The 13,247-nt window shown below is 49.1% G+C and overlaps 5 protein-coding genes across 5 annotated transcripts; 3 read left to right on the top strand and 2 right to left on the bottom strand.

Moving 5' to 3' along the window:
- Positions 1 to 806: 806 nt before the first annotated feature.
- ONS95_000382 (uncharacterized protein) lies at positions 807 to 3,759 on the top strand (the record flags this gene model as incomplete). Its single annotated transcript, XM_058493532.1, has 6 exons — positions 807 to 897; positions 949 to 974; positions 1,031 to 1,358; positions 1,408 to 2,631; positions 2,681 to 3,132; positions 3,181 to 3,759. The coding sequence occupies 6 exons, from the start codon at positions 807 to 809 to the stop codon at positions 3,757 to 3,759; spliced, it is 2,700 nt and encodes an 899-aa protein (XP_058363732.1).
- An 847-nt stretch (positions 3,760 to 4,606) lies between these two features.
- Positions 4,607 to 6,076, top strand: TUF1 (translation elongation factor Tu; the record flags this gene model as incomplete). The annotated part of the gene is made up of 3 exons (XM_058493531.1): positions 4,607 to 4,790; positions 4,843 to 4,871; positions 4,943 to 6,076. 3 exons carry the CDS (start codon positions 4,607 to 4,609, stop codon positions 6,074 to 6,076), a joined length of 1,347 nt encoding a protein of 448 aa, XP_058363731.1.
- A 1,160-nt stretch (positions 6,077 to 7,236) lies between these two features.
- ONS95_000380 (uncharacterized protein) lies at positions 7,237 to 9,701 on the bottom strand (the record flags this gene model as incomplete). Its single annotated transcript, XM_058493530.1, has 8 exons — positions 7,237 to 7,831; positions 7,965 to 8,075; positions 8,137 to 8,250; positions 8,362 to 8,978; positions 9,142 to 9,239; positions 9,292 to 9,335; positions 9,451 to 9,486; positions 9,619 to 9,701. 8 exons carry the CDS (start codon positions 9,699 to 9,701, stop codon positions 7,237 to 7,239), a joined length of 1,698 nt encoding a protein of 565 aa, XP_058363730.1.
- A 711-nt stretch (positions 9,702 to 10,412) lies between these two features.
- TOM22 (mitochondrial import receptor protein) lies at positions 10,413 to 10,973 on the bottom strand (the record flags this gene model as incomplete). Its single annotated transcript, XM_058493529.1, has 3 exons — positions 10,413 to 10,484; positions 10,538 to 10,830; positions 10,886 to 10,973. The coding sequence occupies 3 exons, from the start codon at positions 10,971 to 10,973 to the stop codon at positions 10,413 to 10,415; spliced, it is 453 nt and encodes a 150-aa protein (XP_058363729.1).
- A 422-nt stretch (positions 10,974 to 11,395) lies between these two features.
- Positions 11,396 to 13,036, top strand: ONS95_000378 (uncharacterized protein; the record flags this gene model as incomplete). The annotated part of the gene is made up of 2 exons (XM_058493528.1): positions 11,396 to 12,013; positions 12,083 to 13,036. The coding sequence occupies 2 exons, from the start codon at positions 11,396 to 11,398 to the stop codon at positions 13,034 to 13,036; spliced, it is 1,572 nt and encodes a 523-aa protein (XP_058363728.1).
- Positions 13,037 to 13,247: the final 211 nt, after the last annotated feature.

Below are 13,247 nucleotides of genomic sequence, written 5' to 3'. Positions count from 1 at the left end.
TGGGAGCTTGGGGAGCACGAATTGAATGAAGTGGCGTCTTTGAGAACGAATGAGAAGTCTGCAGCAAGGTGGGAGAGAGGGAGACCGGGGGTGTATGGAGATGGAGATGGAGATGGAGATGGAGATCAAATGCAAAACTCCTCTCGCTCGCTCGCTCCAGTTAGCTGGCTAGCTACGTTATGACGTCGACACATATTCGCGTCAGGCTAAGCTAAGCTACATTTACAAGTAAATTACCAAACGAAAGACAACACGCTACGCTACGCTACCCAAACAATCCCTGGCATGCAAACACCAGTAACCACAAAGGGAGCAGCAAGCAGGAAAACAGTGTGTCTCTGTCTCTGTCTCTGTCTCTGTCTCTGTCACAGTAACGCCACGCCCGGAAAGGGGCTGATCTCGTCTCATTTCAGTGATCTCACAAGCTTGAAGCCACCCTGGCTCCTGGCTCCTGGCTCCTGGCTCCCTCCTCTGTCTTGCCAACCAAGACAGTAAAGTAGTACTGCTCGACCAACCTGGGAAGGGAAAGCACTACTCGTACTCTACTCACCCAGCAAGCAAAACACAAAGACCTCTGCCTCCCCGCGCAGCTCCCTCTTTTCTTCCTTCCTACCAAACACACATATCAAGATACCCAACTCCCATCCATCGCATCCACCCAAACATCAATTCCCCATCCACCGAAGTTCAATCGATCTTCGAGTCTACACACACATCGTCTGAGAGCCACAATTCAGCTCCAGACTCGCTCCCATTCTATTTCTCTTTTAGTTCAGTGATACCCAGCAGTCGCATTTTCATCAATCATGTCGTCCACAGGCGTCAACAGACCAACTAATGTCAAGGCCAAGGAGGAGGATGTCAACAGAAAGCTCCAGCTGTATGGCATTGCTACCGGTAAGTTGCTCGAATGCGCAATCGCCAATTAAAAACTGACAATCTGCGAAGCCTTCCAAAATGGCAAAGTTCCATCCGTAAGTCTACAATTATTTCCAATTCTCAATTGCGCATGCTAATTTGCCTCCTACAGAATGAGCAGATCGATATCGCTCTCAACAGCTTCCTAAAGTCCCGCCCGATGGCCAACCCTTCTAAGAAGCTATCTTCCGAGGGACGCGCCTTGGTTGCTGACTTCCGCGATGTTGTGGAGCAGGCCAAATATATGATTCTCACCAAGAACGAGGGCAATGTTCTCCAGGATTTCATCTGGGAGTCTCAGAAGATCAGCGGTGGAAATGCTAAGCTTCCAGGTGCTCCAGTCGACAAGGATACTGCCAAGCAACATGGAAACGAGGCATTGGAGGGTCTCCGAACTCTCGGCACGTTGATTATCTCCAATGGTCAATTCCGCAAGCTTTGTAAGTATATGAAGTTCAAAACTAAGTTGCGAGTCCTAACAGTTCCTAGTGAACGATGCCACAATTCTCATTCGCGACATTGCTGGTGACGCAGCTTCGAATGCGGCCAACAAGATCAATCCTAACGAGGACGATCTTGCTCAAATCGACAAGCCAGCCGATGATAATACCTGGCACGATGTCCCCGACATGTCTGCTGGCAATATCAAGAAGCAGGTCAAGTCTACATACAGCAAGCAAACTCCTCTCCACCAAGAGGATTTAAAGGCCGCTGCTGGTGATGCGAGCCAAGCTGCTCACCCAGATGGCTCGCGTGACCCAGCCGACACTGCTGCTCTTGCTCAACGCGATCAGGAACAAGGTACCAACTCTGGAGTTGATGCCGGTGCTGGTCTCCAGAATGCTGCTTCCACTCTCAAGCAACGTGCGTCTGAGAACGTGCCTGAGGAGACCAAGGAGAAGGGTCGCAAGACTCGTGAGCAAACCAAGAACTACCTCAGCAAGAAGATGCCACAAGAACGCCGCGAGCAGACTATCTGGCGCCTAAAGAAGCTCGTGGTTGAATGCCAAGGTCACCCAGACTACATGCAAGCTATCGAGACTCTTCTCAATCTCGCCGAGACTTATGCTGGTCACGCCACTACTCTCGGTAACCAGGCCACTGGCACCGTCAAGGGTGCTCACGGTGACGATTCCTTGAAGAAGGCCGAAGCCGACCTACTCCTTTTGATCCAACGATGGACAAACGGTACCTCAACCGATGACCTCTTCGAGTCCATCAACAACATCTATCGTGATGCCGATAAGGACCCTGAACTTAAATCCTGGTTCAAGAACATCAACGCATATGTCCGAAAGTGCCTCAAGCAACAAGGATTCGTCTTGGAAGATGCTGCTACCGAAGAATGGAATGCCCTTTACGACCGTGGCAACTTCCTTCTCAGAGATCGTTACCGCAACCACACCGATCGTGTTGTCGATGAGGTCAAGTTCTTGGCTGATCAATTCGACAAGGACCCTGTCAACAAGCGTTTCGCCGAGTCGATTCAGAAGCTCTTCAATGACTTAGGTAACGATGAGAACGGCAAGCCAACTTTCAAGCCTCATTTGGTCAAGGATCTTACCGACGTCATCATTCCTGGTATCTTCGAGTCTGTTCGTTATGTGCCTATTCCCAGAATCGAGTACTCTGACCCTACTATGGATGCTGTTATCGAGAACTTGGTCATTGAGAGTGACAACTTGATGCCAAATGTCCTCGAGATTGCCAATGGTAAGTCGTTCAAAATCATGAAGATATACAGGCTCTAACAGTTACCTAGACAATTACATCAGATGGGGCCGAAAGAAGGTTGCTAACAAGAGCGCCCACAGCATCATGCTCTCCATCGCTGGTGTCCAGATGGATCTCCGTGATGTGTCTTTCCACATCAAGAAGAAGCAGGGTTTCCCATCCATCACCGACACTGGTGTTGCCGATATCTTCCTTGGCGGAAGTGGACTCAGCTTCAAGATGAAGATGTCCACTGCAGAGAAGAAGGATCGTCAGAACTTCTTCAAGGTTGACAAGGTCGATGTTGATGTCAAGAACTTCAATATCAAGTTGAAGCAATCCAAGCACAAGGTCTTGTTCGCTATTGTTAAGCCAATGATGCTTAAGGTTATGCGCCCAGCTCTCCAGAAGGCTTTGGAGAAGGTTATCAAGGACAAGTTCAATGAGTTTGATGCTCTGGCATACAAGGTCAAGCTTGAGGCTGATCGTGCGATTGAGGAGGTTAGTAGTTCCATCCAGTGGTTGATAGAATTTCCTAACGATGTACAGGCCAAGGAGAATCCAGAAAATGCCCCCAACATCTACCAACGTTATGTCAATGCCCTGCAGAAGCAACTTTTGCATGGAAAGCAAAAGGCGGAGGCTGTCGCCGCCGACAAGAAGGTCAACGTCGCCATGACTCAACACGACTCCATATTCCCCAACATCAAGTTGCCCGGAGGTATCTCTTCCAAGGCTACAGAGTACAAGGAGCTTGGCCAGAAGGGAGAGACATGGCATTCACCCATCTTCAAGTTGGGCTCTGCTTCCCCATCCAGCGATATTCCAAAGGCTCCAAGCGTCACTCGCAAGGATCACTCTGTCACCACAGGTGGTGTTCGTGGACCTCAAAACGTTGGCAACACTGACTCCATGACCAACAAGCTCAACGATCCATCTGCTCAAGCTGCTGGAACCACCTCCGGCACCTCTTTCGGAAACCAAGTTGACCAGGCACTCAATCCTTCTGCTAATGGTAACGGCATCAACAGCTCCGCAACCAACGGTAACGGCTATACCAATGGGAAGGTCGCCAACGGCAACACCACCCTTGGCTCCAACAACCCAGTGTTGACTGGAAGCGTCTAATCAGCTGGAGAGTGTAGGCTCTGGAACGACCGTTCTTTATTTCATGAGGATTTGATGCATTGTGATACCACTACCGCGCATACCAGTAGTACAAAGTTCTGGTCATGGGGGAAACATTTTCTTACGTCATCGGCACGCGATTGCATTTTATGAGTACCCTGTGTAATTAGTCTCTTTGGGAAATTCCCCTTTAACAGCGAGGTGCGATGGAAGGATAGGGGTTCCGGTGGTAATAAGGGTGGGAGGTGCTCAAATCGAGCAATAACAGCGAAGTTAAATAACTAATTCCCTTTGTTTGTACGAAGGATAATAGCGGCAATACAAACCTTCAGCGATGAATTGATGATTGATACTCTCGGTGTTGTGTAATGTTCTTGGTAAATGCCTTTCATCTTGTGCAGCCTGACCAGTTAATGTGACATTTCCTAGTGAAGTAAGTGTAGATGAGATTAAAGATCTGGAAGAACAGTGTTCTTGCAACATATGAAAAGCCTGGATCCGATATTGCTTCTGGAAGTCTGCCCTCAAAGGTGCAGGCACATTTCCAGCCACTGTGGATGGGCAACTTAGTAAAGCAAGAACCTCGCAATGACGAAGAAACCTTTATCATGAGCGGTTACTGAACAACCAGTGAATCGTCGCTTAATACTGAGAGCTCTGCTGATGCCTGGAACAAGCCTTCTCCTCGAGTGCCAGTCTCAAAAACACGCGATCACGTGCTGTTCACCCCTGTTAGATTGAGGTTGTGCCGACTAAAATTTATGAGCTCGCTCGACTTTGGCCCATAAACATTCCCCTTTCTGCATCTCATCTCCTCTCCTCTTTCCTTCTCTCAACACACATAATAATGCCGGCGTTTTCTCGAACACTCACTCCCTTCCTGCGGACAGCTCGGTCTGCGCTGCAGCAAGGCAATTCCGTGAGCCCGCTGCAACATGCTCTGCGACGTCGAGATGGAGGTGCTTCGGTGTTGAATGCGGCGAGATCATACGCAACTGCTTTCGAGCGGACGAAGCCTCATGTTAATATTGGTATGTCTATCATTGTTGGGCTATGCTGGTTGTCTTGTCTAATGATCTGCAGGTACAATTGGTCATGTTGATCACGGAAAGGTAGGACATCTCAGACTCGAAGGAAAGGAGGCAAATTGCATAGCGTCAACTAACCATTGGATTTCATACAGACAACTCTCACAGCTGCTATAACCAAGCGTCAAGCCGAGAAGGGTCTTGCCAGCTTTCTCGACTATGGCTCGATCGATAAAGCCCCCGAAGAGCGAAAGCGTGGTATCACCATCTCAACCGCACACATCGAGTACTCGACTGAAGCCCGCCATTACTCACACGTCGACTGTCCCGGTCACGCCGATTACATCAAGAACATGATTACAGGAGCTGCCAACATGGATGGAGCTGTTATTGTTGTAGCAGCATCAGATGGACAAATGCCGCAGACCAGAGAGCATCTCTTGCTCGCTCGCCAAGTCGGTGTTCAGAAGATCGTTGTTTTCGTTAACAAGGTCGATGCTTTGGAAGACCCTGAGATGTTGGAGCTCGTCGAGATGGAGATGCGCGAGCTTCTCAACACCTACGGTTTCGAGGGTGACGAGACCCCAATCATCCTGGGTTCCGCCCTTTGCGCACTGGATGGCCGCCGACCTGAGATTGGAGAGTCTAAGATCGATGAGCTTCTCGCAGCAGTCGACACCTGGATCCCAACTCCCCAGCGTGACCTCGACAAGCCCTTCCTCATGTCCGTCGAAGACGTCTTCTCCATCCCTGGTCGTGGAACCGTCGCATCCGGCCGTGTCGAGCGTGGAACCCTCAAGCGCGACCAGGAAGTCGAGCTCGTTGGCAAGGGAGACGTCCCAATCAAGACAAAGGTCACCGATATCGAGACCTTCAAGAAGTCCTGCGAGGAGTCCCGCGCCGGTGACAACTCCGGTCTTCTCCTCCGTGGTATCAAGCGCGAGGATGTCCGCCGTGGAATGGTCATCGTGCAGCCCGGAACTACCAAGCCACACAAGGAGTTCTTGGTTTCCATGTATGTGTTGACGAAGGAGGAGGGTGGTCGCCACACTGGTTTCCACCAGAACTACAGACCGCAGATCTTCTTGCGGACGGCGGATGAGGCGGCTGCGCTGTTCTGGCCTGAGGGAACGGGGGATGCGGACTCGAAGATGGTTATGCCTGGTGATAATGTCGAGATGAGATGCGAGCTCCATCAACCTGTCGCTGTGGAGGTCGGACAGAGATTCAATGTTCGTGAGGGTGGACGAACTGTCGCTACTGGATTGGTTACGCGGATCATCAAGTAAAGCAACTTCAACCGCTTGTAAGTCGCTAGAGTGGATGGAATGTATGATTGTGTGTGTTGGTGGTGGGATTGGACACGAAGGAAGGAAGCTTCTTTGTATAACCTTGCTTTACAGCGACTTGGGGCGGCATGGATGTATGACTGGCTGGGGTTTTATGTGGAAAGGGACAAATTTTTCCTTGCTCGCGGCATGGCTGGCGCGTGGGGATCATGTTGGGAGCTGCTCTCGAATCACTACTGCCATTTGTACATCACCCACTCACTCACCCCTCTTTCTCCTCTCTTCGGAAAAACTTATGTCTTCTTCAAAATCACTACCTATTTTGTTTGTATCATAGAAGGCGTAGGAAAACCTGTCTGTCGGAATATGGAAAGCAGTTATACAAATTTTTTTTCCCTGTGCCTCTCTTCTTAGCTGTGATACTAATAGAAACTACCTACCAAAGTTGCTCCTATAACGCACTGCTCTTTTTCTTATCTACTTTTGCCTCTGAGAATGACAATCTCGAAAACCACTCCCTACTCTCACCGTTCCTTATCTGCTCTGCTCTGCTCTTCTAGTCTGCTTCTTGAATCATCGGCGTACCTCCTACCATAACATCACGCTCAGGCCTTCAAATCGTGCAATGTCAGATATGTATCAAAAGTTTCCATTACATAAGTTAACCGTGTTTTCCATGGCTCGATATAGGTATGTCGGTATATGTATATATGTATATGTATGCTGGAGTGCTAGAAACAACAGGAAAACCAAAACCCAAAACCGGAATTAATAACAGAGATATACAACAGTTCGAGAGTAATAGAAAAAGAGTATTCCAATACCAATCCTGGTGCTGATGACTGATCGCTCGCTCGCTTGTTTTGAAATGCAAAATGCAGTCGGTTTCAAGGGATCGGTCAACCACTCGCTCGTCTGTCCACGCTATGGTATGCTATGCATGCATGCAAATCAAAGCAAACGTAAATGCAAATGAAAAAGCAAATGCAAATGCAAAGTTTCCAAGTACCTCCTCTCACTCCAAGTCGCTCACTCCTGAACTCGCCACCATTCCTCCTCCCACCCTCGACCTGCACCTTCACAAAAAGAAACAAACAACCTCACACCCCCTTATAAAAACCCATACCCCTTCTTCCCTCTCCCCTCTCCCCTCCCCATCTTCACCCTCTCCCTTCCCTAGCTTCACCCTCTCCCTCCCCCTCAGGCGTACTAGACCCCGGACTAACAGCCCTCGAAAGCCTAGACGAAGCCCTATGCTTAATCTCCACAGGCTCATCATCCGTATACGCACTGAACCCACTATCTTCCCTTCTCGTCGTCGCAGTACCTGGAGACGTACCCTGCGCTGGATTGACCAGAAACCGGACTTGGCTGCGAGAGCGGGATTCGTTGGCTGTGTCGTTCGCGTAGAATCCTCCTGCTCCTCCGGTTCCTGCACCTGCTCCCATACCAGAACCGCTGGGAGCATTACCAGGCAGAGTAGGTAAATTAGGCATAGACATAGTCAAATCCTCAGACTCGTCGACGGAGCGAGGCGTATCGAGAAAGCCGCCTACGCGGGGGCGGAAGATGGAGCCGTTGTAGTTGGTTGTGTTGGTGGAGGTGGAGGTTGAGGAGGGACCTTGGGTTTGCCAGGCTGTGAGCATGACTTCTACTTCTTTGCGGGCGTCCTCGACGATGTCGTCCATGTTGATGTCGATCTTTTCGATGCCGAAGGGGTCTTCGTAGGTTTGGGCTATGCCTTCTATGCCGTAGCTGTGAGGGGAGGAGAGAAGGTGTTAGCTTTTGGGTTGTTGGCTGGGAGTTGGGGATGGAGAGATATGTGGAGGAGGAGATATGGCGGATGGAGAGAAGGAGGGAGCTAGAAAAGACAGAAGAGAAGACTTACAGGGTGAATGCTACGAAGGCTACGAGTGGGACGGCCCACCAGTCCATTTCGGAGGCCATTGCGAAGGGGAGGATGCCGCAGAAGAGAGCGAGAGTTTGTTTGTGGTGGATTCTGATGTATCTGGATTAGGACATATTCCTTTAGTTATTGATAGGAGGGAAGATGTACTTACAGATGGGCAACTGGAATTGGAACGAGTCGGATGACTTCCATGCTTCCGTATGCGGATGTGAGAGCGTTGAGTGATGTTAGCATGGAGGCTGATGCTGCATTGTGGAACCATTCCCTGGAAAGACGTTAACATTGTATTCAACACTCCTTGTTCATAGATCCAATATCGAAAATCCGTATCTCAGTCTAATCCGAGGGCTGGACACAAGACTGCCTGAGGACTCACTTCTTAACACCAACTGCGATAAACTTCTCCACAAACGTCGCCAGCTCAAGAGTCAGTCCTAACCCACGATGCTCATATCCTTTCAGCCCCGGTGGTAACAGATCTTTATATTCATCACCCGTACTCTCCTGCCCATCAGGCCCAAGCATAGTCCCTGGGCTAAGAGCAACTCCCCATTCCGCACGCAAATGGTTCTTGATCGTGTACAACATCGCAATGAGAATCTTGACCGTCTCAATAGTCTTCATCTCATCAGCTCTTGAGAGCGTCACTGAGCCCTCAGCATTCACATCCGACCCCGTACTTCCATTCCCGGCTCCGAGTCCAAGCGAGGATTTGGATGCTGAGAAAGCGCTCTTGTCAGGAACGGCTGGGTCTTTAGATGCTCGGTGACTAGGTGGGTAGTTCCTGTGGAGGAGAGAGTCGTTGGATACGACGGAGTGGAGTTGCAGTCCGAATGTTGAAGGGGCGGGGACTAGAACGAGGATTTGGCGTGAGAGACAGCGTATAGATGTTGTTACTGTGTTGAGATGGCAGCGGCCGCCCCAGAAGCGGGAGTAGGCTGTTTGGTTACGGAAGACGAGCATGAGACCGACTACTATTGAGAGGGAGGGGATCTGATGGATTTTTAGTTTGGGAATTTTCCTAAGTTCTGGATGCATTTCCGAGCAGTTCGGACTTGAAAAAGATGAAGAAAAAATAATTTGGTTCTCTGGTTGGAGGAACGGGTTTAAAGGAGGACGAAGGAGCATCGGAGAGGAAACACATCATAGAACTTACGATACTACTCGGTAAGTTGAAATCGCTATTTATATGCTGATTCACATAGACAACGAAAGCGGCAAGGATCGAGTGAACGAAGACTGGGAAGAGGATGGCTGAATCTTTGTGTCAGAGTTGGATCAGAATCTTGACGTGGGGAAAACATACTGCCGTGGATAGAACCCTTCCAGAAACGAAGAACGAGAGGCCATCTGATAGATCGTTATTATGTTGTCGTTGTAAATCATCAATCACGAGTTTATATTTGAGATTGGAGATTTGACATATCGGGTAAGGGAAAGCTAGTAAGGGGCTGTATTTACTCACCGTCTATCCTTCTTACGGGAGCTATTCGCGAGAGGACTATTGAAATCAGCGTCAGCATTAGAGCCTCACTCTCAATTTAACGCATGCCTCATCTCTCCAACAAATTATTCCTGAAAGGGGTATATTCTTGGCCTCGTGACATCATCTGTACACTTAGGGAACACATACTAAGTAGTCGTTCTTCTCCTTGTTGAATCGGCCACAAAACTCCTGGGCAGTAACGACACGCGACGTGAGAACGATAGCGGCATCTTGAGTATATCGAACTACGGAGCTCTTATTTCCATGACTTGAGGTGAAAGATTGTGGTTGATGGGAATGGGCATGTATTTTAGAAGTGCGAAAAAGGAAGTCGTAGCCTTGCATGCCTTGGCCAGGCCTCGGAATGGGGCGCATTGGATTGGACTGGGTGTGATGAAACAGGGTCGTGCGTGACCAGAGAATTCTGTCGGGATCTTGCTTTTGGGAGATTGGATGATAGTGTTGCACAAAGTCGGAAGACAATTTATGTCACCATGGATAGAGAGGTTATGAGTTGGGACAGTACATGGTGGATTTCCTTGCACTTGGTAATACCTTCGTAGAACATCATTGTTCGTGAGGAGAGATCTATAATTACAACATAGGCTTGAAGCCTCGAAATCATACCCTCCTGATATGCAGCCTTACGTCCTTCCATCAATACACACATTGGTATACAATACAATCGTTTATCCATCCATTCGGTTCATGTCTGAGGCTTGCTGTTAGCTTGCGTACAGAGAGCAATGCAGAGAAAGTCGAGGTGGCAATTTTAGTGTGCTCAGGGAATGTGTAACAGTTGAGAAGTCGACATAGGCCGGGGCCGTCCGAAATGGAATCTCTCAAAGTTCATCATCATAGCAGGGGGCGAAGTAGTGTAGATGAAATGGATGCCTACCTAAATGGCCATGAGTTCCCGTTGATTATGACCCGTCCCATTATTACAAAGCTGGCTGTGATTGTTGCGCACCGAGCTGAGCGTTCAAGTTACCGGCAGCTGATCCGGACAGAAGCTTTCAGGTTGTCAGTATCTTGCAGTACGGTCGGATATGGACAGGCAGCTTACCCCTTCACCCGCCTCACGCATTCTCATCTCCTTCTCCATCTCGACCATCTGCTGCTCCTCTGCAAAAGCCAATGCCCACGGCACACCCAGTAATAGCGCACTTGTGCTCACAACCCACAAGGTCTTGCCGCTGAATAGAAGACCCGACTTGATCCAACTTGTGGTTGTCTCGATCTTGCCGGAGATGTATGAGCGTGTTGTAGGAGGGACTATGTCTCGAAGGGCAAGGAGTCGTTCTGCGAATGATTCTTCGTCGGCGATGTTGTCTTCGTCGTCAGATGAGATCTCGGAATCTGTATTGTATGTTAGTAGATGGCAGGCGATACAAGGAGGTTCTGGCGAACGAACCAGTATCGGTGTAGTAGTCGTCCTCGTCCGAGGGTCCAGCTTGCTTGGTCTCGAAGGACTCGTCCTCGACTTCTACTAATTCGACCATTGTGATGGATTATCTAGAGGGTATTAAGAGTATGTGAAAGGTGTCGTTGAGGCGTGAAGAGTTGATGAGTGTCAAGTTTTGATGGTCTGTACCAAATCAGATGTCCCCTTGGAGCTTGGAATTCGACGACTTTTTTGGCCCACCCCTGCTCTGCGCTAAGGACTTGGTCAACAGATTAAGTCTCGTGACCTCGCGATCGCTTTGGCACGTCCTCCTAACCTCATCCTCAGACATATTATTTCGCGACACCCTCAGTCAATTGCTTCAACGCTGGGACAAAACCTGGACGCAGCACAGATATTTGACCGGCGGCGATATCTACTGCACAACTTTTGTTTACTTCCTAGGTTTTCACAGACAATTTGCTGTATTGACAGATACCCTATCAGTTGCCATCACCCAATTAACTGGGTCCCATCACAATGGGAGATCTTCATCCAATTGTGATCCCTCCTCTGGAGCATACGTACAAGTCTGTCAAATTTACCTGTTCAGGCGAAGGTCTTTACAAGGACGGCTATCTTTACGATTCTAATGCAGAGAAGCTGATTCCACCCAAGAACCCCAAAGCTGGTGCCGCGACAAAGGAACTTGAAAAGAAACCGGTAGCCTACTGGAAAGCACAATGTGCATTCCGTGGTTTAAACCAGACAGGAGCGACTGCCGATCTCCAACTTCGATTACGAGAAGCCAAGAAGAAAATCCTACCGGAAATCAAAAGTATCGAGACGGAGTTGAACAAGGAGTTCAAGAAGAAGAATATTGCTGCCAGGAAAGACTCATGGTCTGGTCAATCCGTCGAACAGAAAGCCAAAACGAACCCGAAGAAATACTTAACTGAGGCATTTCCCAAAGGTGGTTCTGGTCGTCCTGCAAACCTGGATATCGTAGTGCTTAAAATTGGAGCCGATGAACGTCTCGCGGTGTCGGAGGCAGCGGAAACCATGGGTCTTGAATCCGTATCGGTAGATGCCCCTTGGACTGCAAAAAAGAAACCTCATCCAGATCGTTGGGTTGTTATTGGACGCACGAGAGACGCTGTTTGGAATCAGATGAGAGACATTGAGTGAGAGGCTGGGAGATCGAAACAAGTATTCTCAGCGGAGAAGAAGAAGCCCCTTGCTGGCTCCACTACCAAGAAGGAGGTTAAGTCCATCCCGAAGCCTCCAGGAGAATCGTCTTCGTCGAAGTCGAAGAAGCAGGCCAAGCCTACTCCAGCCCCCAAAACTCAGCTAGAAGTCAATCCTCCAACTCCGAAGAAAGTTATGGCAAGAATGAGATCCCCGTTGCGGATGGGACTTACACCCAGACCAGAAGGATTCATGGAGGGCATGGAGAAGGCAGCCAGGAAGAGTGCATTTCGAGATTACGATACCCCGAGTCCAACGAAGAACGAATCGGCTGCCAGAAAATCCCTCAGCAAAACTTGGGATGTTCGAGGTTCATATCATATCAGCTGTCCAGTCATCGAAGAACAATGGGGCGGCCAGTCTTTGACATTAGACATATATCTCGAGACTCACAGCGGTAGACGACAGCTGTGTGGCGCATTTGATTTCAGTTTGATAGAGGGAATCATGAGATTCGAGAGACCAATGCCAACTCCAAAGTCTGAAATGAAATCAGAGTCGTCACAGAAGCGCAAGCGAGAAGATCTCGACGAGGACAGCGACAGACAAATGCGCATGTATCCTCGATCTGCCCAAGATGATTCAGGAGACTACTCAGAAGATATTTTCTATTTAGGCTCTGATGAGAAACCAACGGCACGAAAATCAACATGGCGGTACCGATGGCGTGGAAGTGAAACTGGAGAGGGCGAGATCCAAGTGAACGCAGATTTGGCAGTACGCTCTATCACCTTCATCGAAAACGGCAATGCCCTAAATGGATACTTCAAATGCGACTACGTCAATGAATGCTATTTCGAAGGAGTCAAGGTTCGCTCCACACCACGCGATCGGCATCTTGATCCTGAAGCACAATGGGTGAACCACAGCGAGGCAGCACACGAATATGCTAGGCGTGCGAGATGGGGAGGTGGAAGTTTCGGAGGATGGTAATTCGATACGATGCATTTTCTTGCCAGCGGAGCTGTATTGAGCATGACGTGGTTTTGGAAGCTGGTCAAGGACTGTGCTTGGATTTTCCGGTAAAGGTCGATGCCGTGTGAAATGTCAATGCTTTATTAATGTCCTGGAAGCTATATTTTAGAGGTCGTCTGACGCCCAATTAATATTTTCTTTTTATTGTTCTCGATCCGTGGGTATTAGA

This window comes from Cadophora gregata (assembly GCF_030347475.1).
Source record: "Cadophora gregata isolate MNR1 chromosome Unknown scaffold_1, whole genome shotgun sequence".
NCBI lineage: Eukaryota > Fungi > Ascomycota > Leotiomycetes > Helotiales > Ploettnerulaceae > Cadophora > Cadophora gregata.
Note: the sequence above shows the minus strand (reverse complement) of the source record. Positions and strands in the feature narration are given on the sequence as shown.